At 37.1% G+C, this 26,882-nt stretch overlaps 1 protein-coding gene across 6 annotated transcripts in view; it reads right to left on the minus strand.

Annotated features, from left to right (window-relative positions):
* Positions 1-26,882, minus strand: part of SLC25A14 (solute carrier family 25 member 14) — a 52,893-nt gene that overhangs the window by 24,452 nt on the left and 1,559 nt on the right. For all 6 annotated transcript variants that reach the window (XM_077889641.1, XM_077889638.1, XM_077889636.1 and 3 more), the window contains exons 3-9: positions 21,725-21,818; positions 20,333-20,480; positions 17,406-17,500; positions 15,847-15,932; positions 10,915-11,010; positions 5,414-5,538; positions 4,243-4,378 (exon numbers count right to left, since the gene is read on the minus strand). In XM_077889641.1, the coding sequence (XP_077745767.1) occupies positions 4,243-4,378; positions 5,414-5,538; positions 10,915-11,010; positions 15,847-15,932; positions 17,406-17,500; positions 20,333-20,480; positions 21,725-21,818 (780 nt within the window). The remainder of the gene's footprint in view (positions 1-4,242; positions 4,379-5,413; positions 5,539-10,914; positions 11,011-15,846; positions 15,933-17,405; positions 17,501-20,332; positions 20,481-21,724; positions 21,819-26,882) is intronic.

Raw genomic sequence — 26,882 nt, forward strand, 5'->3', positions numbered from 1 at the left:
TCTGTGCATATACCAAAAGCCACTTTGAACAGGTAAATTTTATGATATTTAAATTAGTCCTCAAAAAAGATGTTTTAAAAAAATAATGTTGACAGAGCAAGTACAAGAAACTATGTACAGATAACCTAGTTCAACAGTCAGGGAAGGCCTGTATGAAAAAGTAATGAGATCTGAAGAATGAATAGGAGCTAGCCAAGTGAAAAGGATATTTAGGCTAGGGTAGGGGCATCCATTTTTTTAATAATAAATTTATTTTTTATTGGTGTTCAAGTTGCCAACATACAGAATAACACCCAGTGCTCATCCCGTCAAATGCCCCCCTCAGTGCCCGTCACCCCCCGCCCTCCTCCCCTTCCACCACCCCTAGTTCGTTTCCCAGAGTTAGGAGTCTTCATGTTCTGTCTCCCTTTCTGATATTTGGGTAGGTGCATCTAACAAAGCATATGGCATGGATGAAAATTTGAGAATGAAAGAAAGTCTACCAGTAGAAATTGTACAGTCCATCTGGAATGTAGAATAAAGGTAGCAGTGATTAAGCTATAGGAGGAATAAGGGGCCAAATCATATAGTCTTGGGTCAACGAGAGGCCATTTAAGGATTTTAAGATAGAAGTAACAGGATAAGATTTGCAGCTGTTTGTTTCTATGTCAGAGATGAATGCATGACTTCACTCACCAGTGCTGTGGAATTGTTACTGATGAAAAATAAAGCATGATGCCATCATATATAATGACATAGAGCAGTCATTATAAAGAATTTTAACAGCAAGTGAATGAGTAAACATAAGTAAAGGTTACTGACAATATGAAAATATGATTCTGGGATGCCTGGGTGGCTCAGTGGTTGAGTGTCTGCCTTTAGCTCAGGTAGTGATCCTGGGGTCCTAGCATCAAGTACCACATCTGGCTCCCTGCGGGGAGCCTGCTTCTCCCTCTGCCTATGTCTCTCCCTCTCTGTGTGTCTCTCATGAATAAATAAAATCTTTTTTAAAAAGGAAGAAAATGGGGATCCCTGGGTGGCTCAGCAGTTTGGTGCCTGCCTTTGGCCCAGGGCACGATCCTGGAGTCCCGGGATCGAGTCCCGCATTGGGCTCCCGGCATGGAGCCTGCTTCTCCCTCTGCCTGTGTCTCTGCCTCTCTCTTTCTCTCTCTCTCTCTCATGAATAAATAAATAAATCTTTGGGAAAAAAAGATAGAAAATATTATTCTGGGGCACCTGGCTGGCTTGGTCAGTTAAGCATCTGCCTTCGGCTCAAGTCATGATCCCAGGGTCCTGGGATTGAGCCCTGTGTCGGGCTCCCTGCTCAGTGGGGAGTTTCCTTCTCCTTCTGCCCCTCCTCCTTCCCTCATGTTCTGTCTTGAAAGAAAAGAAAAGAAAAGAAAAGAAAAGAAAAGAAAAGAAAAGAAAAGAAAAGAAAAGAAAAGAAAAAAGAAAGAAAGAAAGAAAGAAAGAAAGAAAGAAAGAAAGAAAGAAAGAAATAGAATCTTTAAAAAATATATGTTTCTGCCAATACAACACAACATGGAGGTTCTAAGTATAAATTTTGGCGTATACTTTGGTGTAAACTTTTTAGGTGTATAATCTTGGGTAAGCCACTCTGATCTGAGCTCCCTTGTTTATAAAATGGAAAACATATCTACTCCACAGGATAGTGTGTGGCACATAATAAGCATTCACTAAATGCTACCTATTACTCTATTATTGTACCTTCTGTCTCCTCTTAGCCAACCTTCTTGAAAGAGTATTTTACACTTGTCTACTTACTCTTGAATCTCATGGGTTTATCTGTCTCCATTAGAATTAAACTGTCATGAAGGCTAAAATGTTTTGTTCACCCAACTAGAACAGCACCTGGCACATAAGACTTAAACATTTTTGTATTCAATCAATGAGTAATTAAACACACTCTTCATACTAATCTAGCTTTTGCAAACACAAACCCAGAAACCCCCTCTAGAACATAATAAATCCAATAGAAATTTTTAGTCCTTATACTAGATCTCTATTCCAGTTGACATTAAATAAGTACTCATTTCTTCTTGAAACTCATTACTCCCTTGGCTTCCATTACTCTTGTAAGCTTCCTCATTATCTTCTGTTATCTTTTGGTGTCTTTCCTAAATTCCCCACCTGCCAAGCCCTTAGCAACTGGTAATTCCCCAAAGTTATTTCCTTGGCCCTACCCTTTCTCCCTACAGCAGCTATTGTCAAGCGAAAGAGAAGCATGTCAGAAATACCTAGGCGGAGCTTTTACCAAACTCTACTCCCCAGAGTCTGAGAATCACTTCCTGTGAATCACTATTAATGGAAGTAGTTTATAATACTCTAGTGTGCTAGAAAGGGAAAAAAGTTGGGAACTCCTCTACCTTTTCTCCTTGATCTTCCCCTCCACAGTTGTGTAACACCTGTACACTACTGCTTCCCCAGGCTCCATCTATACCCCTAAACTCTCTCCTGAGTTAAGAGTAAGATATCCAAATAGATCCACTGGGTGTTCCTCATGCACTTCAAACTAAGTGTCAAAACTGTACTGTCTCCCCAAAAACCTGCTCCCCTATGATGTCTCTGTCAATGAGTACCACCACATGGTCACCAAAACAAAACAAAACAAAAAACAGGAAGTCATCTCTGACACCTCCTTTCTCCTACACCTCTCCACACCCAGTCAATCTACTCCTGTTGAATTTATCAACTAAATTATTCTCAACTCTATCCCACCTTCTGCATCCCCACTACAATGCTCAAGTTCAGGCTTCATTGCCTCTAACTTAGATTACTATAAAAGCCTTCTAATCGGCTTCCTTATCTCTAAATCAGGGTTTCTCAAAGAGTAGTACCCAGATTAGCAGCCTCAGTAGCGTCTGAGAACTGGTTAGAAATGCAAATTCTCAGGTCCTACTCCAGACCTACTGAATCAGAATTTGGTCATGGGGCCTCTGGTCATGGGGCCCAGCCATCTGCAGTTTAATAAGCCCTCCAGGTAATTCTGATGCATGTTAATGTCTTAAGAAGCACTCCTCCAGGTTTATCGCCTTAGATTAATGGCTTTCAAATTAGGTAAACACTGCAATCACCTGAAGAGTTTTAAATAATTTCAACCTGGGTCCTACCCTAGGAAGTTCTGGTCTATAAGGTAGATGCAGGAGCTGTTTAAGTTCCCCAGGTGATTCCAATGTGCACCTAAGACTGAGAACCACTGTCTTAGATTCAATCTCTACAAAGCCAAAGTGATCTAAAATACAAATCTGAGCTGATTAAAATCTTTAAATAGCTCCCCGTCAAGTAAAAAGAAAAAAGCCCAAGCACCTCAGCATAGCATTCAATAGCCTTTATAACATAATTAACCCTTGGCCATCAACATGCAAAAGGCACTATAGTATGGAGGTTAAAAATGTTGGTTTGAAACCAAATGGTCTGAGCTGAAATCCCACTAGCTGTGAAACCTTGGTCAGGTTAGTGCTTCAGGATCTACTTCATGGGATAATGATGAGGATTAAGTGAATGAATATATGTAAGTCTCATTAGAACAGTATCTCATATCCAGTAAGGCATTCAACAGATGTGAGTTACTATTATTCAAGATGCCACCAACTTAGACTAAAATTCCCTCCCATGGGTCCCTGAGTTTATCACTTACCAAGCTGTGTTGGTTATCTGTATACCTGCAGTATACTCTTATTTATCTGTGTCTACTAAAATGGTGCCTGTTAGATAATAAATCGTTGTTAAACTAAACTGATAGCAGCAGAGAAACCATATGGAAATGTCATATTTTAGCTGCAAATTTGCTTTTTGTAGATGATCACCAATGATTATATAATACATTTCTGATATTCAGCTTCCTACATAACAGCAGAAACTTTTTAAAGGCAAAGTGTGAATAACAGCACAATATTGAACTGAAATTGAGTACCAGATTTTCTATTACAGGGTCCCCATCTTGTATGAAGCAGGCAAATGTGGGATATGTTAAGTCCCTTCTCTCAATAATTCTACATGGTACTATCAATAAAAATATCCTACAGTCTCAAGCATTCAAACTGGAATGATAATTATTAAGGGCCACTGTGTATCAGCAGATTCCCAAGGAAACGTCTTTTCTATCTGGGAATTATTCTGAGAGGCTATTAAAATATACATAATGATTCTTCCATCTTCAAAATGATACATAGCAACTAAGGACTGAATGTCTGAGACATCAAAGAAAATTAAAAATGCAAACCAAGCTTACAGTGTGCATACCTTTAAAATACCATCCAAAGTACCCTTGTAGAGGTCCACATGTCCCACAATTGCTCTCTGGTTCATCATGCGAGTTCGAACCACATCAACTGGATTGGAAGCCAGAGCCCCGGCCAAGCCACATGTAAAGCTGGAACTAAAGGTGAAAACTTTAGGATAGACTGCACCACTTCGAACCCTGACTAAACATAAATGCATAAATGTACAATGAGTCAGACTCATCAGATAAAACCTGGCACTTGCCTTTTCATTCCAATCTAAAGAAAAAGGAAATATTTTCTAAAGAAGCATGACTCAAAATTTATTCCCATGGGGTACCTAGCTGGCTCAGGCAGAAGAGTATGCAACTCTTGATTTCAGGGTAAGTTTGAGCCCCTTATTAGAGTAGTTGGCTGGCTCAGTCGGTTGAGTTTCTGACTCTTGGTTTCAGCTCAGGTCATGATCTCATGGGTTGTGGAACTGAGCCTCTTGAGCCCCTGGGGATTGGTGATTCTCTCCCTCTGCCCTTCCCCCTACTCATGCTCATGCATGCTTGCTCTCTCTAGAATGAACAGATGATTTTTTAAAAAAGTTATCCCCTTTACTTTTTAATCCAAAACTCAGCCTTTTGGGGGGGCAATTTATAAGTCTAGCAAGATCTCTAATAAGAAAGTATCACTCATCATCTATTAGTTACATAAAGTTTTCATATCACAGCATCATATACCAAATGCATTTCAGCAGTAAAGTGTCATAAAAGCTGCAAGATGGAGAGAATGTAAGATGAGATTAACAACAGTTTTCAGCCCAAAATTGTGGTTTTGTTTCACAGGCCCTATAAATTTTTACTTTTTTGTGATTCTAATTGAGAAAAGTTTACTTTCTAATAAAAAAATTAACCAAAGCATATAACGGATAAGTTTAGATATAGAGGCTGTGTATGAACAAATGCAAATCCTATAGACATCTGATAGGCTATTGTAATAGACACTGCTACCAAGTACCAAAATACCCATAGCATCTGGGATCTCTGTACAAGTACTGGAAGGCTTGAAGTTCTAGTGATAAGAAAGACAGGGGTATTTAGACCATCTGTACCCATTATTGATTCTATATGAGGACTTCAGTGAAAGGTGCTTTTTTGTGCTCCAAATAATAGAAATATGGACTACGTACAACCTCTCACACTTACACAAAGTGAGTTAAAATTGTGTCTCCCATCACCCCTGACAATATTAAGTGCTTCTTTGTAATATCATAGACTGGCAGCTCTACACCCACAACGATGGCAGCCCGCTGAGCAGTTGGGACGACACCCTGCAAAACATAAGTGATATTAAACACCAAAAAAATACACAAGTAGTGACATAAGTCTAAAAGTGAACAATATAGTTTGAGAGTTAGAAAGTAACATAACATAAAAAGCCAAGTCTGAGGTACAGAGGTCATTCGTTCAAATCAATGACTAATAGTGGAACACTTATAAATCCAAATTTACTTATTGTACTAAAAATAATTGATATGACACCCAAAGCACAAGTGACAAAAGAAAATAAGCTGGACTTTATCACAATTAAACGTTTTTGTGATTCAAAGGATATCATCAAGAAAGTAAAAAGACAGCCTACACAATGGGAGAAAATTTTGCAAATCATTATCTGATAAGGGACTAGTAGCCAGAATGTATAAAAAGTCTTACAATACAACAATAAAAAAATACCAATTTAAAAATGGGCAAAATATCTGAATAAACATGTCCACAAAGAAGATACACAAATGGACAGTAAGAATATGAAAAGATGAGCAACATCATCAGTCATTAGAAAAGGCAAATCAAAATCACAGTGACATAATGCTACACACCAACAGGGTAGCTATAATAATAATAATAATAACAATAATAAAAACTATTGGTGAGGATGTGGAGAAATTGAAACTCTTATACACTACTGGTGAGAATGTAACATGGGGGCAACCGCTGTGGAAAATACTTCAGGAATTCCTCAAAGGAGTTAAACATAGAATTACTATGTGACTCAGCAATTTCACACCAACTAATTATTATTCAGCCATAAAAAGAAATGAAGTACTAATAAATGCTAAAACAAAGGTGAAACTTGAAAATAGTATGCTAAATGAAAGAGGCTTGTCACAAATGCTGCATATTGCATGATTCCATTTATATGAAATGCCAGGACTGGCAAATCCATAGAGACAGAAAATAGATTAGTAGTTGTCTACAGCTGGGAGGGTTGGGGGACATGGAAGTGGTTGTTAATGGTTATGGGGCTTCTTTTTGTGATGATTAAAATGTTCTAAACATACACACTGGTGATGGTTGCACAAGTCTGTGAGTAAACTAAAAACCATTAAACTACACACTTCAAGGGGCGCCTGAGTGGCTTAGTCGGTTGAGTGTCTGCTCTTGATTTCAGCCCAGGTCATAATCTCAGGGACCTGAAATCAAGCCCTGCATCAGGCTCCCTGCTCAGCAGGGCATCTGCTTAGGATGCTCTCCCTCTCTGCCCCTCCTCCTGCTCACGTGGCTCGCTCACTCTCCAAAATAAATAAATAAATCTTTAAAAATTACACACCTCAAGATGGTGAATTTTATGGTATGTGAATTATCTCAATAAAGATGTTACAAAAAAAATAAAACCATGACACAAAAGTGAGTGGAGAGAGGAGAGCTTCTTAGCTTAATTTATAGAATTTTAGGATGTGCAGAAAAGATACACCAGGATGACAACAAAGGTATAATGCAGCCAGGGAGGCCAAGATAAAGGGGTACTTCCTTACAAGTCCTCCTGCTATCAGCTTTTCGCTCCCTAGCAGAATATTCCTATTATAAATCATGTTACAGCACAGGGATGCTAGAACATTAAAAGTCATGCTTTTGAGGAATATTAATAATAGAAGAAAATGCTGATAACATTAAAGAAGGCAATACATTTAGTATTAATCTAACTTTGAGAAAAAGGATATATGCACACACACAAAATTTTTATAAAGGATTAGAAAGAATACAGCAAAATATTTTTCTTTATCTGGAATTAGGGTAAGAGATAAGTTAATTTTCATTGTTATGCCTTTATATATTTTAAAAATTCACAATAAATGTTTTATTTTCATAACTCTGTTTAAATATCACTTAAAATTGAATAACACTCCACAGGGACAACTGCTTTCTGGGATACCTGTTATATTAAAGTTCTCAATCACCTATAAATTCCTGAACTCAATTTATAAAGTGGAAGCAATATAGCTGTGCTATCACCAGGAGATATCAGATTGTGCTGATCAGGCTGGCTGGCCCAACGGTGCCTTTCTCTCTGATCCTTCCACCTGCTCAACTGTGTTAGAAGATGATCTTCACAGACGTCTACCTTGCTGAACAGTAAGGCCCAAATTGGAGCCCATGGGCCAAATTCAGGCTATAGACATGTTGTGTGCCCTACACAGTATTTCTAGACAGCTGAATTAGCTGTCAACATAAAAAAACAGGGATCCCTGGGTGGCGCAGCGGTTTGGCGCCTGCCTTTGGCCCAGGGCGCGATCCTGGAGACCCGGGATCGAATCCCACGTCGGGCTCCCGGTGCATGGAGCCTGCTTCTCCCTCTGCCTGTGTGTCTCTGTCTCTCTCTCTCTCTCACTATCATAAATAAATAAAAATTAAAAAAATAAAAAATAAAAAAAAAAACATAAAAAAACAGGATACTTCACATAGGAATGCAGATTTCCAACTTCTCTTGAAAGCCCAGAAAATTTGGCCACACTGGATTCCCATCATGCATGACAGCAATGAACAGGGCAGGTGCTCTCCAATTCACCAGTCCCCATCACTCTCTACAGTCTCTTCAACTCTGATATAAGTTCCAGTTACTTTGTTACTGCACTTGAGCTGTTAATTCTTACAATGGAGTCCGAAAATAAAATGTTACCAGTATCCATGTGACAAGCAAAGCAGGAAAAGAAAACACTGACAAAGAAGGCCATGTGTTTGAGGAAAAATGCAAACCTATTTTCTTGTTGAAATGAAAAAATATTCATGTATTTTAACAAGCAAATAATACATGGCTGTGTTAAAAGAATACAAACACAATGTACTTCACTTCTTTATCTTACACGTCTGGAGGATGTAAGCAGCCCGGATCATAAAAGTAGCTATGCTCCATTCCTCAAAATATTAGACATAGAATTACCAAATGATCCAGCAATCCCACTTCTGGGCATATACACAAATGAACTGAAATCAGAGTCTTGAAGAGATATTTGCACACCCATATTCAGAGTAGCATAATTCACAAGAGCAAATATATGGAAACAACCTAAATGCCCATTAACAGATGAACATATAAATAAAATGTGGTATATACACACAATGGAATATTATTCAGCCTTTAAAAAGGAAGGATATTCTGATACATTTGACAACATGAATGAACCTGGAGGACATTATACTAAATAAACTAAGCCCGTAACAAAAACAGAAATATTGTATGATTCCACTTTACATGAAGTACCCAGAAAATTCAAATTCAGAGAGACAGATAGAAGGATGGTCACCAGGGGCAAGGGAAAGGGGGTAATGGGGAGGAGTTGTTTACTGGGTATGGAGTTCTAGTTGTACAAGATGAAAAGCATTATGGAGGCTGGCTGAATAACACTGTAAATGTACTTAACACTACTAAACTGTATACTTAAAAATGGCTAGGATGGTAAGTTTTATGTTATATGCATTTTACCACATTAAAATGTTTTTTTAAAAAATGTTTTTATTAAGAATAAAGTAGCTATGTTCCCCTGACAAAATCTCCCTATTGTATTTATTGTTCTTTGTCTTTCCCTTAGCATTACTTTGTGAAAATTTTCTAGTTAGATCCATTTTCTGGTTTTAAATTAGACTAGTCAAGAAAGTACACCCTCTGTTATCAAAAAGCAAACCTCAAGGATCATTAATGGATGCTAAGATCATTAGGTGAAAGGTTATTAAATAATAAAATATATGCATGTTGTTAGAATGTCACCCTACAAATTACCCACTATTTACAAAGAGGGAAAACTTTTATCTTTTATGATGGTGAAATCTGGTGGACATCATCTTACCAAGTAATCAAATTCAGCATCATTAATTGTGCAATAACCTAACGTACTTATTGCTGTGATGCAGTATGAAATATACAGTGGCACCTATGAAGTTCTCTTATCAAAATGTTTAACAGTAATCTAATCAAGCCAACACATCTAACTTCCAGTTTGCAGGAAATACAGGGGAAATGTTCTATAAGAAAACTGATCTGGGGACGCCTGGGTGGCTCAGCGGTTAAGCGTCTGCCTTCTGCTCAAGATGTAATCCTGGAATCCCAGGATCAAGTCCCATATCAGGTTCCCTGCGTGCAGCCTGCTTCTCCCTCATCCTGTGTCTCTGCCTCTGTGTGTGTGTGTGTGTGTGTGTCATGAATAAATGAGTAAAATCTTTAAAAAAAAGAAAACTGACCTGATGTCATCAATAAAGGAAATTTGAATATAAACTAGATATTAGATATTAGGGACTTTTTAACTTCCTTAGGTGTGATAATGGTATCATTATTATGCATTATTATGTAGGAGAATGTCCTTATTCTTAGAAGGAAATGCATAATGAACTATTTAGGAGAGGGCCATGATGTCTGCAACTTCCTTAGAAATAGTTCAGGAAAAAAAAAAAAAAAAACAGGGGCACCTGGGTGGCTCAGTGGTTGAGCGTCTACCTTTGGCTCAGGTCATGATTCCGGAGTCCTGGGATTGAGTCTCACATGAAGCTCCCCACAGGGAGCCTTCCTCTCCCTCTGCATATGTCTCTGCCTCCCTCTCTATGTCTCTCATGAATAAATAAAATCTTTAAAAAAAAACAATGAATGTGTATGTGTACATTTATCTGTGTATACTACACATGCATAGAGATAAAGCAAACTTAACCAGACTTTAACAGTCATTTAATCTGGGTAGGTAAGGTGTTCACTGTTGTTCTTTCAACTTTTCTGTATGCTTGAAAATTTTTATAGGAATTTGGGGGGAAATAACAAAGGAAGAAAAAAAAACAAAGCTCTCTTCTTTAAGAGTCTATTCATGAATTTCCCATTCTACTCTTTCTGTATATTCTACTAGTAGTCCTCTTTAGTATTATAATATTAAGTGATTAAAATAAGATAAAAAGATATAGGAACAATAAAAAAGGAATATAGATATGACTGGATGATAATATGACAAAATGTTAACAGTGATTATCTCTAGCTAGTAAAAGTACTGTTTTTTTCTCTTTAAAGATCTCAGTATTTTATAGTACAATTTTTACTTTTTTTTATAAGGTTAAAAAAAGTTGTTTTAGGTAAACAGAGACTATCATAAACATATATTGCTGTATTAGTATAAAACCGGTGGCATAATATATATTGAAGAACTAAATTCACTGTGAATTTGAGCAAATCAGAATGACTACCTCAAATAATGTAGTAACTTCTCTCAACCTCCAAATATCAGGCAGAAATAAAGACAACTGGAAAGCTTTGATCCTTTCATAGGTAATAGAAATTTCTTACCTTATCCTCTGGGTTACCAAGAATCAGTGAAAGATGACAATTCATAGGTTTATGGCTTTATATATGCAAATTATATGAAATGGGCATACAACGATACCAGGAAAAGAGTACTCACTCTCCACAGACCCCTGGTACCTTCTTGTTGATATATATCGATGAAGCTGCCAATCATGCTGCCTTGGAATAAGCTCCCCTGAGCCTGCATTCGAATCTAAAATAAGAAGATTCTTATTCTCTGTTTTAACAGAGACCAAAATAAGATGTTTCACACATTCAAAATAAAGAAAACAGTATTTGGGAATTATCAGAAATATTAGCCTGCTATTATGATAAAATTAATGACAAACTATATGTTTTTAAAATGTAATTTGTGTCAAAGTATATTTTATAGAGCAGCCCCAGTGGCTTAGTGGTTTAGCGCCGCATTCCACTCAGGGTGTGGTCCTGGAGACCTGGGATCAAGTCCCACGTCAGGCTCCCTGCATGGAGCCTGCTTCTCCCTCTGCCTGTTTGTTTGTTTGTTTCTTTCTTTCTTTCTTTCTCTTTCTTTCTTTCTCTCTCTCTCTCTCCCTGTGTCTCAAATAAATAAATAAATAAATAAATAAATAATCCTTTTTAAAAAGTATATTTGGGATCCCTGGGTGGCGCAGCGGTTTGGCGCCTGCCTTTGGCCCAGGGCGCGATCCTGGAGACCCGGGATCGAATCCCACATCGGGCTCCCGGTGCATGGAGCCTGCTTCTCCCTCTGCCTGTGTCTCTGCGCCTCTCTCTCTCTCTCTGTGACTATCATAAATAAATAAAAATTAAAAAAAATTTTTTTAAATAAAAAAAATAAAAAGTATATTTTATAAAAATGATTTTCATCAGCCTTAAATTCCTTATACTTAGCCCATCAATTCTGGAGCTGAAAGAAATTTTGCAAAAAAAGAGAGAACCAGTATTCAGTGAGGGTAGAACATGATTCATTTAAAATTTGATTAGTTTAGTAAAAAATTAGAAACAATCCACATGTCTAAAAGCAAAAACAAAGGATTGGTTGCATACATTATGATACGTCCATTTAATGGGATACTATGCAGCCATAAAATTTTGTTGTAGACTATCTGTTGACACTGGAAAATGTCAGCAATTAATCACTAAACTGAAAATGCATGTTACAAAGCAGTATGTATGGCTATGTCATTTTTATTAAAAACATGTAACTTATGGGGTACCTCGATGTCTTGGTTGGTAGAGCATGAGACTTTTTTATACATCTTTTTAAAGACTTATTTATTTGAGAGTATGCACATGTGCAGAAGTGGGAGCAGGGGGAGAGGAAGAGAGAGAATTTCAAGCAGGCTCCCTGATGAGCACAGAGCCTGACATGGGGCTCCATTCCACATCCCTGAGATCGTGACCTCAGCACAAATCAAGATTCCGATGCTTAACCAACTGAGCCACCCAGGCACTCTGAGCATGCAACCCTTTATCTTGGGGTTTTGAGTTTGAGCCCCATGTTGGGTGTAGAGATTACTTAAAACTAAAATCTTTGGGGGTGCCTGGGTGGCTCAGTTTAAACATCTGCCTTGGGATCCCTGGGTGGCGCAGCGGTTTGGCGCCTGCCTTTGGCCCAGGGCGCGATCCTGGAGACCCGGGATCAAGTCCCATGTCGGGCTCCCAGTGCATGGAGCCTGCTTCTCCCTCTGTCTGTGTCTCTGCCTCTCTCTCTGTGTGTGTGTGTGACTATCATAAATAAATAAAAAATTAAAAAATTAAAAAAAAATAAACATCTGCCTTCAGCTCACGTCATGATCCCAGAGTCCTGGGATCTGGCCCACATCGGGCTCTCTGATTAGCAGGGAAACTGCTTTTCCCTCTCCTCCTCGCTTATGCTCTCTCTTGCTTTCTCTGTCACTATCTCTGTCTCTCTCAAATAAATAAAATCTTTTTAAAAAAAAGCATGATACTATACTCTGCAAAGTAGCCTTTGAGAGGCACAAGAAAGTAGAGCTAATATTAAAAAGCCCTGTGAAAGATTTGGTACAATTTCCCACTGACTGAACACACAGAATCATAGTAGTTAGTCACTAAATACTAGTGGCCCAAATGTGGGCCTGATTTTCATGACATGCAACTCTACGCTTCAATAAATGTTTTTGGGAAATCCTGAGACAACAGTATGTTTTTATGTGGAATGTCAATTGCTACTAAAAGTTTTGAAATAAAAACCTAAACTCGGGCAGCCCGGGTGGCTCGGTGGTTTAGCACTGCCTTCGGCCCAGGGTGTGATCCTGGAGACGCGAGATCAAGTTCCACATCGGGCTTCCTGCATGGAGCCTTTTTCTCCCCCTGCCTGTGTCTCTGCCTCTCTCTCTCTCTCTGTTTCGCTCATCAATAAATAAATAAAATCTTTAAAAAAAACTAAATTCAATTAAATTGGAATAGAAGCTATCACAAAGACAAATGGAAACTACAAATATCCTATTCTAAATAGGAGACTTCTTTAAGGAGGTGATTCCTTTTTTTTTTTTTTTTATTTATGATAGTCACACACACAGAGAGAGAGAGGCAGAGACACAGGCAGAGGGAGAAGCAGGCTCCATGCACCGGGAGCCCGACGTGGGATTTGATCCCGGGTCTCCAGGATCGTGCCCTGGGCCAAAGGCAGGCGCCAAACCGCTGCGCCACCCTGGGATCCCAAGGAGGTGATTCCTGAGCAGGGCTGGGACTAGGGCAAGGTAAGTGCGGCATTTTCTTCTGGCATAAAATGTAGGAGGAAGACTCAAAAAACCTCAGTAATCCAGACAAAAAATAATGCAGTATTTCGAAACATGAAAATGTAATGCACAGGAACACCTGGGTGGCTCAGAGGTTGAGCGTCTGCCTTCGGCTCAGGGCGTGTTCCTGGGGTCCAAGGATAGAGTCCTGCATTGGGCTCCCTGCGGCGAGCCTACTTCTCCCTCTGCCTGTGTCTCTGCCTTTCTCTCTGTGTCTCTCATGATAAATAAATTAAGTCTTTAAAAAAATAAAAAAGGGGGATCCCTGGGTGGCGCAGCGGTTTGGCGCCTGCCTTTGGCCCAGGGCGCGATCCTGGAGACCTGGGATCGAATCCCACATCAGGCTCCCGGTGCATGGAGCCTGCTTCTCCCTCTGCCTGTTGTGTCTCTGCCTCTCTCTCTCTCTGTATGACTATCATAAATAAATAAATAAAGTTTAAAAAAAATAAAAAAATAAAAAATAAAAAAGAATAAAAAAATTTATGCACAAAACCCCACAATGAACCAAATATCAAAACTCACTAAAGACAGTATCCAAAGGGGTGAGGTTAGGATGAGGGGAGTGAGATAAATTATACAAAATATTGGTATTTTATTCATCATAAATATTTTATATTCATTTTAGTTTTTGAAAAATATTGCATAAAAATGTTATTTCTCTTGATTACTGAGTTTTTTATGCCCCCTTCCATTTTGCATCCAAGGGGAATATCTCACTTGTCTCATTCTAGTCCTGTTCCTGAGCAGCTTTGAAGGATTAATTCATGATGCAAGAGGGAAAAGGCATTACAGTCAGAAAGAGAGCTACATATACCACAGCAAGGAAGCAACACATAGTAGATCCGAGAAATAGCTGTCCAAGGATATGTGAAAGGACTGAACAGCTCAACTGTGATTATAGATCCTACATTGGTACTGTCACGGTCTAAGTTTATGATTCTCCCCACCCCCACCACCGTCAGTCGTACCTAGGTGTAAGAAAGGAAAAAGTAGATTATAGTACTGGTCAATGGTTGTAATCGTACCAGGCAGGTGAGAGGGACAGGAAATTGAAGCAAAGCACTTAGGTGATTAAATCAAGGATCCAGATGGATAAGAAAGGAAACTTTAGGAAGTTAAGTATTATTGTTCCTGAAAACGTCAAGTGTAATTATATTATAAATATTTTAGTTTTAGGATACAATCCTCTTCATAAATACTTGCTCTGTAAGTCTAAAGTGATATAAAAAATCCTGTAGCTACATTACTATCAGTTTAATCCAGAAAGATAATTTCATATCTTTTTCCATCAACTGCCTTTGGTTTCTTTCATGTGTGCTGTTTTTCAAGTTACTCTCTCAGTTCTCAAAACTCTCTGAATTGCAATAGATCTCTCTTTCATAACCCAGTCACCTGTGGTTTCAAATAAATAAAGCATATGTCCTCTTTTTTCTTACATTCCCCAGATGTGAAAAACTTAGGACTCTCTCACATTTTATAATCATGTATTTAATGCTTTTAATTAATCATAAGTATAGATTAGTAACTACATAGAAAATGTGTACCATTTTATGAAATAAAATGACTACTGACGTTATTAAATGTTTCATCCTGTGTTTTGATAAAATGTGAAAAAAAATCCAATTACATTTTTAAAAATCAACTCCAGTAGCCATGCTGTTCTAGTTCTGAATTCGGACTATCCCAATACAATCCAAAATATAACATTTTAAAGCCAAATCTCACCCTTAATGGAAATATAAGTGAGCCAAGAAAATACAGATGCATTATAGACTAAGGTACCTCAATTAACTATTAAAGGAGGCTTCTCCAAAAACTACATTTTGATTATCCCTTTGTCTGGTACCCTAGATTACATACTAAGATTTGAAATGGGTGGGGAATATGCCTTTCTTCTGTAAAGTGGGGAAAGAACTATTAAAAACACAAATTCATTCTCAGATCAATTTTAGAAGAAGACAAATGGAAGTAAGGGTCTTGAAACTGACTCCCTTACAATTGCATAGTCCTTGGAAAGAATTGTATAGGGGTTCGCATACTCTAAAGACCAATGGATTCATGAATATCATAATAAATTAACTACTATTTTTATATATTATCCCTAATCCTAAACAACCCTATGCAATAAGTACTGAATTACCTTTATTTTACAAATGAGGAAACCAAGGCTTAAAGCAGTTAAATGATTTGCCCAAGGTTTTACAGCTGGCAAGTAACAAATGTGACTCAAAGTTCATGCTCTTTTCATATCACATTGCATACATCCAATGCTACCAGACTGCTCTTACCTTTAGCACATCAGTGGGGTTGGCTATAGTGGAAGATATCACTCCTGACACTACCCCACAGATCATATTAATTAGAAGAGTTTCATCTGTAAAAAGGGAAAAAAAAGTCTGCTGGTATTAAGTACTAGTTTCAAAGAACAGAGTACACATCTATCAGAGTAAAGGAACCCTAGGCAGAGAAACAAACCACAAAGCTTATGAAACTGAAGAAACTCATATTTCTAGATCCCAAATCTACTGAAATATAAATCATTATTTTTTAAAGTATTTCTAAAGGATACTAGAACATGTCCTATTATTCTATATACAGCAAACAACTGCCAGTAATCTACATAAATTCAGAATGTGGTATTTCTTCAAACATTTCAAACACCTAAAGAAAATTCTTTTGTCTTTTTCTGTAGAATCATCAACTCCAAAGACTTAAGAACCAAATGTTAAAAAATTAAAACTAAGGGCAGCCTGGGTGGCTCAGCGGCTTAGTGCCACCTTCAGCCCAGGGCATGATCCTGGAGACCCAGGATAGAGTCCCACATTGGGCTCCCTGCATGGAGCCTGTTTCTCCCTCTGCCTGTGTGTCTCTGCCTCTCTCTGTGTGTCTCTCATGAATAAATAAATAAAATCTTAAAAAAATAAAATAAAATGTTTAAAAGAATAAAAACTAATGCATAACAGAAAAAAATCAGCTAAATACTAATTTTGACTGACCTTGATATCTACTAGCTTCCATTTATTTAAAGAAGGTTTCTGTAGACAAGTATGAAAAACCAGTCATTTGAAACTAAATCCGTTCGAAAGAAAAAAAAAAAAAGAAGAAACCACAGAGCATAATGTTCTAAAATGAAAATTTCATCTTCACCATGCCTCCTTACCATGAAGAGCCTACAAATAGAAACTAGGTAAACCCAAGTGAAGCATCTGTGAAAGGAAATTATTTTAGGAAGCAAACCCTTCAGAATCCTCAAAGAAGCTCCAGAAAAAGTCAATTTAGGACAATAAAGTAATTCAAAGGACATTACTAATCAAAAGGCTCTCCAGCTATCCCCACCCATGAAATAGCCCCAGGTCTTTGGTAAAATACCCATTTAGTACAGTATCAGGCTGGAAACACTGCAGCAGCAAATTTAGATACATAGGATAATGCTAAAAGTGGGTAAGGTGGCCACAGGTACAAAAAAATCTAGAATAGTTTAAAGTTACTACATCTAACAAAAGCTTATCAAAATTAGCAGATAGAGAATTGCTTATAACTGAAGTCCTTTTGTTGATGAGGACAGCATTAGTTTTCTGGACAAACCTGTCCATGGTCTTTCTGTGATGACCAGAAGCCTTTTTTTTTTCTTTGATAGTAAAAGGAACAAACTTAAAGAGTAGGTCCGTTTAACCCACTAATCACCTCTGCAAGGATTAATCCCAAGATCCCAAGTTAGTAGGAGCTCACTTTGTCCTTGTGATGACTATCACCCACTCTCAGACATCCCATGATAATACTTCTCAGTAAGCATGATTTCAATGAACCCTTTCAGTATTATCGCAAAAGAGAATGAGTCTATACTGACCTTCTAAACGTTCTACAAATAATCTCTTCAAGCTTTGGTAAATGCCAATTTTGATGGTGCCATATGATGCCTGTCTTAGTAAGGCAGGAGCAATTCTGCCAAAAAAGAAAGAAAAAGTCAAGTATACTCAACATGTACTTGCAGATTATACATATCTAGATAGTCTACTCATTTCCATTACTCACCTCATTCCACCCAACTATATCAGAATATGCATTTTTTCAAGCACCCAAGGAACATTCACCAAGAGAGAGCACGTTTGGATCATAAAACAAACCTCAACAAATTTAAAAGAATTAAAGTCATATAGAGTAAGTTCTCTGACCGTAATGGAATTAAACTAGAAATCAATAAGGAAAATCCTCAAACACTTGGAAATTAAACAACACATTTCTAAACAATCCATGGTTCATAGGAACTCTCAAAGGAAATTTTAAAAATACATAGAACTGAATGAAAGAAAATTTAACATATTAAAATATGTAGGATACAGCCAAAGCAGTGCTAAGAGGGAAATTTATGGCACAAATGCTTATGTTATAAAGGAGTGAAAGTCTCAGGCAACCCTCTCAAGTCCCCTTCCCCTCCGGGAGCTTTGTACTATCACTTTACTATCACTCAATAAACTTTGCTTTGCTGCCCACCAAAAAAAAAAAAAAAAGGAGGAAAGAACAAAGAAGAAAAAAGAAGAAAGAAGGAGAAGAAAAAGAGGGACAGTTTCAAATCAATAATCTAAGTCCCTAACTCAAGAAACTGGAAAAAGAAGAGCAAACTAATCCCAAAGCAAGCAGAAGGGGAAGAAATAATAAAGAACATAAATTAATAAAATTGAAAACAGAAAAATAGAGAAAATCAATGAAACCAAGAGATAGCTCTTTTGGAAAAAATCAGTAAAATTGATAAACCTCTAGCAAGGTTCAAAGTAATAAAAAGAGAGAAGACATAAGTCACCAATATCAGGAATGAACCAGATCAGCACTAAAAGAATAATAAGAGAAGACTATAAATAAATTTATGCTCATAAATTCAGCAACTCAGAAGAAATGGACTAATTCCTTGAAAACTACGAACTACTAAAACTCAAAATGATATAGATAAAAATATGGGAATCATCAAAAAAGATGAAATAGATAATCTGAATAGTCTCATAACCATTAAAACATTTTAATTCAAGGCAGCTCTCTCAGGTCTCTTCCTTTTTCAGGAGCTTTGCACTCTATCACTCAATAAACTCTATTACTGCTCAAAAAAGAAATTTTAATTCATAATTAAAAGGTCCCAAAAAAGAAATCTCCAGGCCCAGATAATTTCACTGGGGAATTCTACTAAGCATTTAAAAAATCAACACTAATCTTACACAATCTCTTCCAGAAAAAAGAAGAGAGAATACTCCCAATTCATTTTGCTAGTAATACTCTGATACCAAAACCAGACAAAAAGAATACAAAAAGTAAAAAACTACCAATATATTTCAGGAATTTAGATGCAATAATCTTTAACAAAACATTAGCAAACTGAATCTAGCAATGTAGAAAAAGAAGTATACACCAGTATTCACCTCATGGAGATTTTGGTGGGGGGGTTATACAGTATTATTTTTTTATTAAATTCTTTTCTATTGAAATTCAATTAATTAACATATAGTATATTATTAGTTTCAGAGGTAGAACTCAGTGATTCATCAGTCTTATATTATACCCAGTGCTCTTTACATCACATACCCTCCTTAATGTCCATCACCCAGTTATCCCATTCCCCCTACCGCCCTCATGGAAACTTTTAAAAAATCAACCTTACTTCCTTACAGTTGTAGATACATCTTTAATCTACCAAGGAGGTACTAAGCCAAGATTTCACCCTATTTAAGTTCTGCTTATAAACTGAAAACATTCTCACTCATACCTCCTTTGAGATTCTTCCAAATTGCCGAACTACACTTTAGTAGTTAAAAATAGAAAGACGACAGAAGCTTGGACGGTTATGATTTTAAAAATGATGACTAAATATGCCTATTTCTGACATTATTGCTTGCTATTAGAAAAAAATAATCTTGGATTATCCATGCTGATTAAAGAAAGGTAGAACAGCTGATCTATGATTCACTAGTTTCAGGATGTATCACTTGATTTTTTTTCTCTAAGAAAGCTATCTTTTAAAATGAAGTCCAACACAGGTTAATAATAAAATTGATGAAAAAGTAATAATAAAATTGATGTCCATTCTCTGAGCAGTAAATTGGCAACCTAGATGTGGGAGTGACCTAGGAAATTGGGAGCATATACATGACAAAATGGATGATAAAACACAAACCTACAGCTAATTAAAAGTTGACCAAAAAAGATGAGTCTCAGGACACCTGAGTGGCTCAGTGGTTGAGCATCTGCCTTTGGCTCAGGTCATGATCCTAGGGTCCAGGGACTGAATCTCACATCGGGCTCCCCACGGGGAGCCTGCTCCTCTCTCTGCCTATGTCTCTGCCTTTCTCTTGTGTCTCTCTCTTGAATGAATAAAAACTTAAAAAAAAAATGATGGGTCTCTAATTCTGCATTTTATGTTTAAACTGCTAGAATAGCATTTCTTTAAAGAGGAATATATTTTAAAGAACTGAGTATTTAGCAATTCAGGAAGAATATCATGGAAATGCACAGTTAATTGGTGCTGCTATTCACAGTGGCTATCGAGGACTCTCAGGAAAACAGGAGAAAGCCACTGCTGCAATGAGATATCCATTTTAAAATGTATCACTTAAAGCCAGATGAACACAAAATCCAAAGCTCAAGACCTACAAGCAAGTGAAATATAAACTGGTAAGTTAATATTGAATTACAAGTTGGAATGAATACGAAGGGCACATACTATCAGCTGAAATACATGGCTTCTTTAAAAAGTATTTCTATTCATGATGTAAAGAAAGAACCCAGTCTCACCCAGAATACAGAGCCAATACACCTTCTTCTTTATAGATTCGGAACAAGGCATGAAACATTCCTCGGTATTTTATTTCTTTGAAACGGACATCAATGCTTTGGCCCTGAACTTGAAGTCGCGTTTTGGTCAGATCCACAGGGAAAGTTCCTGTGAAGGGACACACTGATTTATATGTTTTTCCAAAGAGTCATAGTTAAAATTTTGGCCAAATTTCAGCCAATGACAATTTTAAAACATAAGACTAAGGCCTTTTTATAACACATAGAGGGTATCTCTACTAGGAGTACCATTGTCAAGAATTGCATGTGGTAAACTGATATATACTGTACTGTATCTAGGCAGTAGAATTTACCCACAGTATAATTCAAACTGTGATGTAATAAAGTGCTTTACAATAGTCTTAATATACTGTAAATACAAAATAATTTAAATGATTTTTTAATTTCATCTGTAACATATAATTTGGCATTTGTCTTTTCCTCTGTCCCCCATCTCATCTCATTTCTTCTTCATAAAATCTCCCCAGATTTTCACAAAGATAGGAATTTCTGTTCCAGGTACCCTTACATAATATTAGAAAGTTTTGTGGTTTTTTTCCTCTTTTATCTATTTACAAGAAACAAATAGTTCCCTGATATTATGAAAGATAATGGCAAAGTCCTATTTGGTCTACTCATCTTGGTTTGCAGGTAATTTGGGACTAATACCAGCAGGGTGCTTAGGAAATTTCTTCAACCAACTTCTTTTATTATATCAACACACAGAAGTGGCCATTATATTGACAAAATATGTTTCAGGGAATATTTTGAAGTATAAAATTAACAAGGTGATTATGTAGCTCTGGTCACTGATGACCTTGATATCACATCAGAGCATTTTCCAAGAAAGTCAACAAAGATTAATGGATTACAGTAGCTTATAAATAGTTTAGGAAGGAGAAATTTGGAAAATGAGAAAAACATAATCTAAAAACATTTCAAAATTAAAATCAAATAGAGAAGACTCTAATTTGATCCTATGAGTCAATTTTCTTCTAAAATGGGACGGAGGTTTGAAAGAAAAAAATCTGGATACTTACTAAGAAAGTTATAAACAACTCAGCATAAAGGAAAGACCATTAATACAAAAATAGAGCAGAAACTCCTATGTTATCTAACTCCCTTTATTTTTTCCCATATATTACTTAAGCCTAGAACAAATCAACAAATCATTAAACTATCAAAAGAGCTTCTCAAGTTTGACTTTTCTTAATCTCACTCACCATATCGCTAGTACTTTCTGAGAACAAACAGAATGGGCATTACTTTTTCTCTAGTTTTCATCAAAAATAACTGCCACCATAAGCTAACCATCTATACCATAAGCACATTTGTCAGTTTTCACATTCTTACCAAATTCAGCAACAATAGAGGCAAGGCCGCCATATACAAAGGGTTTCCAATTCAGACCAGACATCTCATGGCTTACAGTGGCACTGTTCTGGTGCTAAAAATAAACATAAATCAGAACAAGGCACAAGAGTGAGGAGCATTTGTTAGTATTGATCACATTATTTATATCAACAAAATTGGTAAATAAAACAGAAGTAGAGGAAAAACCCTACCAAATGGAATGTAACAAAATGGAGGATCCTGTTTTATGTGATAGATGATGATGAACGTGTTCTTTATTGCCATTCTGTATGGGTAGGCGTGCAATTCCCTCAAAGATGAACTTGCGCCCTTCATTCTCTCCAGTTTAATATTATCCATGTCCCCACCCGAAGAAGAGGATTCAGTCCATCCAGCACAATCAGTTTAGACATTCAACTAGACAATTACAAGTGAAGGAACGTGGAGTTCAAATTATATAGGCTGAGGCATCTCATAAAAGCAGTTCATGGTATTCAGTTACCTTGATTCAGGTGCAAAGGAAAGGCTGACATCACTACCCTCTCACATTCTTAGCCCTCTCATCTCTCCACTAAACTTCGGGGTTTTAGCCCATCTAGCTACTTCCACCTATACACAACTTCTCTCTATAAAGTCCAAGCTGAACTAAGTACTTTTTCATCTTCCTTCTGGTTCCCAGAGGAATGAAACAATAAAAATGATGTCTCTCTTCTCTCTGACATTTAACGTACATCCATCTACTGAATTTCTTTTTCCCTGGCCTTTGAAAGCACATACATACAAATATTTTTTCTTTGATGTTCAGACTCCTTAACAATGTGTTTCTACTCCCGGCCCTCTCTCCTTCTTCCTCATCCCGCCCCCATTAGATCTGTCATCTTCAATCTTTTCATGTTTATTTTTCCTGTCACTCTAAGCTATTTCTCTCTTGGATTTTATTTTTTTCCACAGGTATACCCTTTAGACCAGTGGTTTTCAATTTTTAGGTACACCAAAATGATCTGAAAGGTGGATTAAAACATAGTGTTGGGTCTCATCCTCAGAATTTCTGATTACCGTCCTGGATTTGGCCTGAGAATATGCAAGTTTCCAAATAATGCTAGTGCTACCCATGGCACTAATCAGAAATTCCAGATCATTTTGGTAGTGTCATGACTTGAACCTAGGCAGTCTGACTTTTGTCTGAGTTTTTATTCCTGACCATAAAACACTTGGAAATGATTTTGAAATTCATTGTATATGTACTAATGATGCTCCATGCATCACCTACTAAATCCTGGTCCAGCTGGAAGTAATCTCTTTTAAGATGGACTCTCAGATTTCTTTTACATATTCTCTTTCCAGAACTTCACAATACCTATACTGGGTACTGCCACTTACGAGCTCTGTGACCAAGTTACTTAACCATTCTATGCCTGCATTTTCTGAACTATAAAATGGGGACAATAATAAATACTATATTATAAGGTTATTGCAAAAATTAAATGGGGGCAGCCTGGGTGGCTCAGCAGTTTAGCGCTGCCTTCACCCCAGGGTGTGATCCTGGAGTCCTGGGATCGAGTCCCACGTCGGGCTTCCTGTGTGGAGCCTGTCTCTCATGAATAAATAAATTAAATAAAATCTTTTTAAAAAATTAAATGATGTATGTAAGATACCTAGAAAAGTACCTGGCACCTAGTTCAACTATTATTTTTTTAGGTTTATTCTTTTTTTTTTTTTTTTTTTTTTTTTTTAGTAATCTCTACACCCAACCTGGGACTCAAACTCACAATCCCAAGATCAAGAATCACATACTTTTCCAACTGAGCCAGTCAGGAGCCCTCTAGTTGAATTATTAGCTATTTTCATTACTACATTTTTTAAAGTACTCAAATTTGTATTTTAGCAAATACTACTTACTGCCCACCACCCCCACTGCCCAACTTGAGGTTAGAACCACTGAGTCACAGTCTCTTTCTAGGGAAGACAATGTATTGCTTTATTTCCACAAAAGGCAATCTCTGTAACTAAACACAAATGAACAATTTCCCCAAAGAGGACAGCAAACATGCAAATGTTTTTAGTTACAGGCCACAAAAATAAGTATGGGCACTTCCTTTCAAGCATAGTATGATTGGGGCAGCCTGGGTGGCTCAGTGGTTTAGTGTCTGCCTTCGGCCCAGGGTATGATCCTGGAGACCCGGGATCGAGTCCCATGTCGGACTCCCTGCATGGAGCCTGCTTCTCCCTCTGCCTGTGTCTCTGCCTCTCTCTCTCTCTCTGTGTGTGTCTCTCTTGAATAAATAATTTTTTTAAAAAAAAGCATAGTATGATCAGCCAGTCCATCTGATATACAAAGTCTGGAATATGTAGCTCCTTTGGAAGAAAGTTATTGAAAGAAACTCTAAAAAGCAGAGTAGAAATAGGCACTTCAAGGACCAGCTACAGTTTGAAATGAATCTTAAGTACTAAATATAATCTTATTAACACTCACATTTTATTACAATTGATAAACATGACACACATAGTGAAAGGGTAAGCATGGAAAAGCAAGAACCGTGGTATATTCTCTCTCTTAGTCAATGGAGATTTTCCTAAACAGTCAAGCATTTCAAATGGCTGCTATGCTTTTCTCCAAAGCTTTCTTTTTATAACTTCTTTCCACTCATCTCATTACAGAGAAAGCCTCTATGAGAACTTTATTATCTGCTACCTAGACTTTTAATAAGGAAGATGTTCCCAGGGTTCAGGGAACAATAATAAATCGATTAAAGGCAGGGGGCAGAGCCATAGCAGGGAATGGAATTTTAGGTCAGCCCAGAGATTCTTTAATGAAGTTTTCACAATGAGGTGAAATGAAAATAAGGGCACCTAGTGCCTCTTTTTTCAGCTGAATATACTTAATTTAGAGGATTATCTATTAGGAAATTATGTTCTTCCTCCTCTTGGAACATTTTTAAAAATCACCTTTCCTGTATGAAATGTAGTTGATAGTTGATTTTGTTTAGTATTCTTCTCAGCAAAATAAGACTGGCTACCTTAATTTGTGCCTCCTCCCCACATTATCACTTAATATGATTGGTCCATGAAATCCATAAGTCTAGGGGCCACTGGCTAAATTCAACACTGCTACCACTCCCTCATCTGTCAGTAAAATCCCTTTTCCTCCATGTTTGGAAAGAATCTTGTTACAAAAAAGTCCTTTACATCTTTAATTAGGTCTGCTTTTAGACATTCTTTCCTCATAGCTGAGCCAAAAGTCTGCTTTTCTCTAGTTTTCACCCATTTGGGGAGGTAATATTAAACAAACTTATTCTATTTCCCTTGGGGAAAAAAGACCTCCCCCTTGGGGGGGGGGTCTTTCAAGTTTTTAAAGGAAGCTATCATGTTCTCCTACATCTTATATTTCTCGGTGTAAATATTCACCATAATTTTCTTCACTCACTATACTATACTCCACTTACCACAGCTGAAAATTGCAGTCACTTTTGTGGGGGCCATATCACACTACTGAAATCATTAAAATGTCAGCTAAAACCTGTTAAGTCTTTTACATAAGGATGTATACATGCATGCATGTCATTGCATATCTATTCCACAGTTGTGTACTGTTTTTTGAATCTTCATTTACCCCCTTCTATATCTTAATTTCAGACACCCATGATGAAGTTTCTCTTCTAGTTGCCCCATGCTATTTTCTCTCTTAATTAGGTATGATCCCTGAAGGCAAATACCATGCCTCACAGTACTTCTCATAACCCTTGCACAGAATTGGGTATATATATATATCCATTAAATACTTGGTTGATGCCAGTGTAATGTCCTTTATCTATGTATGCAGTGTGTATGTAAAAGATTATATGAGAAATTAGAAAGTTAACTTGTGGGACTTGAGCAATGCTACATACTCTGTACATAACATTTTGTTTTTATTGATCCTCAGATTCTCTAGTTCTCTTCCCTCGCTTTTGTTGCAGAGAACTACTTGTGTAAAAGACCTCAAGCATGCTAAAAATGGTTTTTACCTGTGGGAACTATCCTCAGATATGGGTAAAAAGGAAAGAAGTCACATTGGAGTTAAAACAGAAATACACTACCTTAAATATTTATCACATAAAGAAGCCAATGAAATGTCTATAAAATGCAAATGTGTATTCTGAAGTCTAAGGAAAATCTGATAGCCTAAAGAGTGAGAATAATATCCTACAACATAAGTTACATAGCACTATACTATTCCAAATATCTAGTCAGAAAAATCTCCTTTAGATTTTTCTCATTTTCTCCTTTAGAAAAGAGTAGCCATTACAGATTCTCAGACTTGGGAGGTAATAATGGAGACAGAAGCAAATATTTATTGGAAGCATACTAAATGCCCAAAACTGCAACATGCTATGGGTATAAACATCATGTTAAAAACAAATATATGTTCTAACACATGACAATATTTATCATTCAACCTATCTTTCCCGGACAATCAAGGAGATTGGGGTAGGGATAAAGTTGTACGAAATATAGTACTTGCCTTTCAAGAGCTTATAGTCTGGCAGAAGAAATCAAAGTAGTTCATTAGAGAAAAATTAAGTACTAAATTATATAGCACAAACTGCAAGAGCAGGAGCATGGAAAAGGAGACAATCAACATGGGCCTGAATAATCTGAAAGGCTTCTGGAGGTGACAGACTTAAAATGGGCCTTGACAGAATGCAAGTAGAATCAGAATAGCTGTAGATAAGGGAGGGGTAGATGAGGAAAACAGGATGAACAGAGACACAAATGTGGGAAAAGCACAGTATGTGGAGGCAGGCATCAGTATAGCTTGTTCCAAGAACAAAGAGCGCAAAATAACTGGAACAGAGAACTCCCTTAACAGACTGAAACAATTATGGGACAAGTATGATAAGGAAAAAGACTGAAAAGCTTGAAACTAAAATGTGTGTGTGGCAGGGCGGGAAGGATACTGTAAGGTTTTGAACAGGGAAGGGACATGAGGATATCCACATCTTAGCATACTAGGGCTGCAGGAAGCAGTGGATTACAAATAAGAGAGGCAAGGAAACTAGCATAGGATGGTATGAAATAAAAGGACAAAATAAAGCAAAGTAAAGCAGACAAGATGTTTGTTGGTAATGAGATTAGAGATAAACTTCTAAAATGGAAACACAAAGGAACTTGATAATGT

The sequence above is a fragment of the Canis aureus genome, chromosome X (genome assembly GCF_053574225.1).
Source record: "Canis aureus isolate CA01 chromosome X, VMU_Caureus_v.1.0, whole genome shotgun sequence".
NCBI lineage: Eukaryota > Metazoa > Chordata > Mammalia > Carnivora > Canidae > Canis > Canis aureus.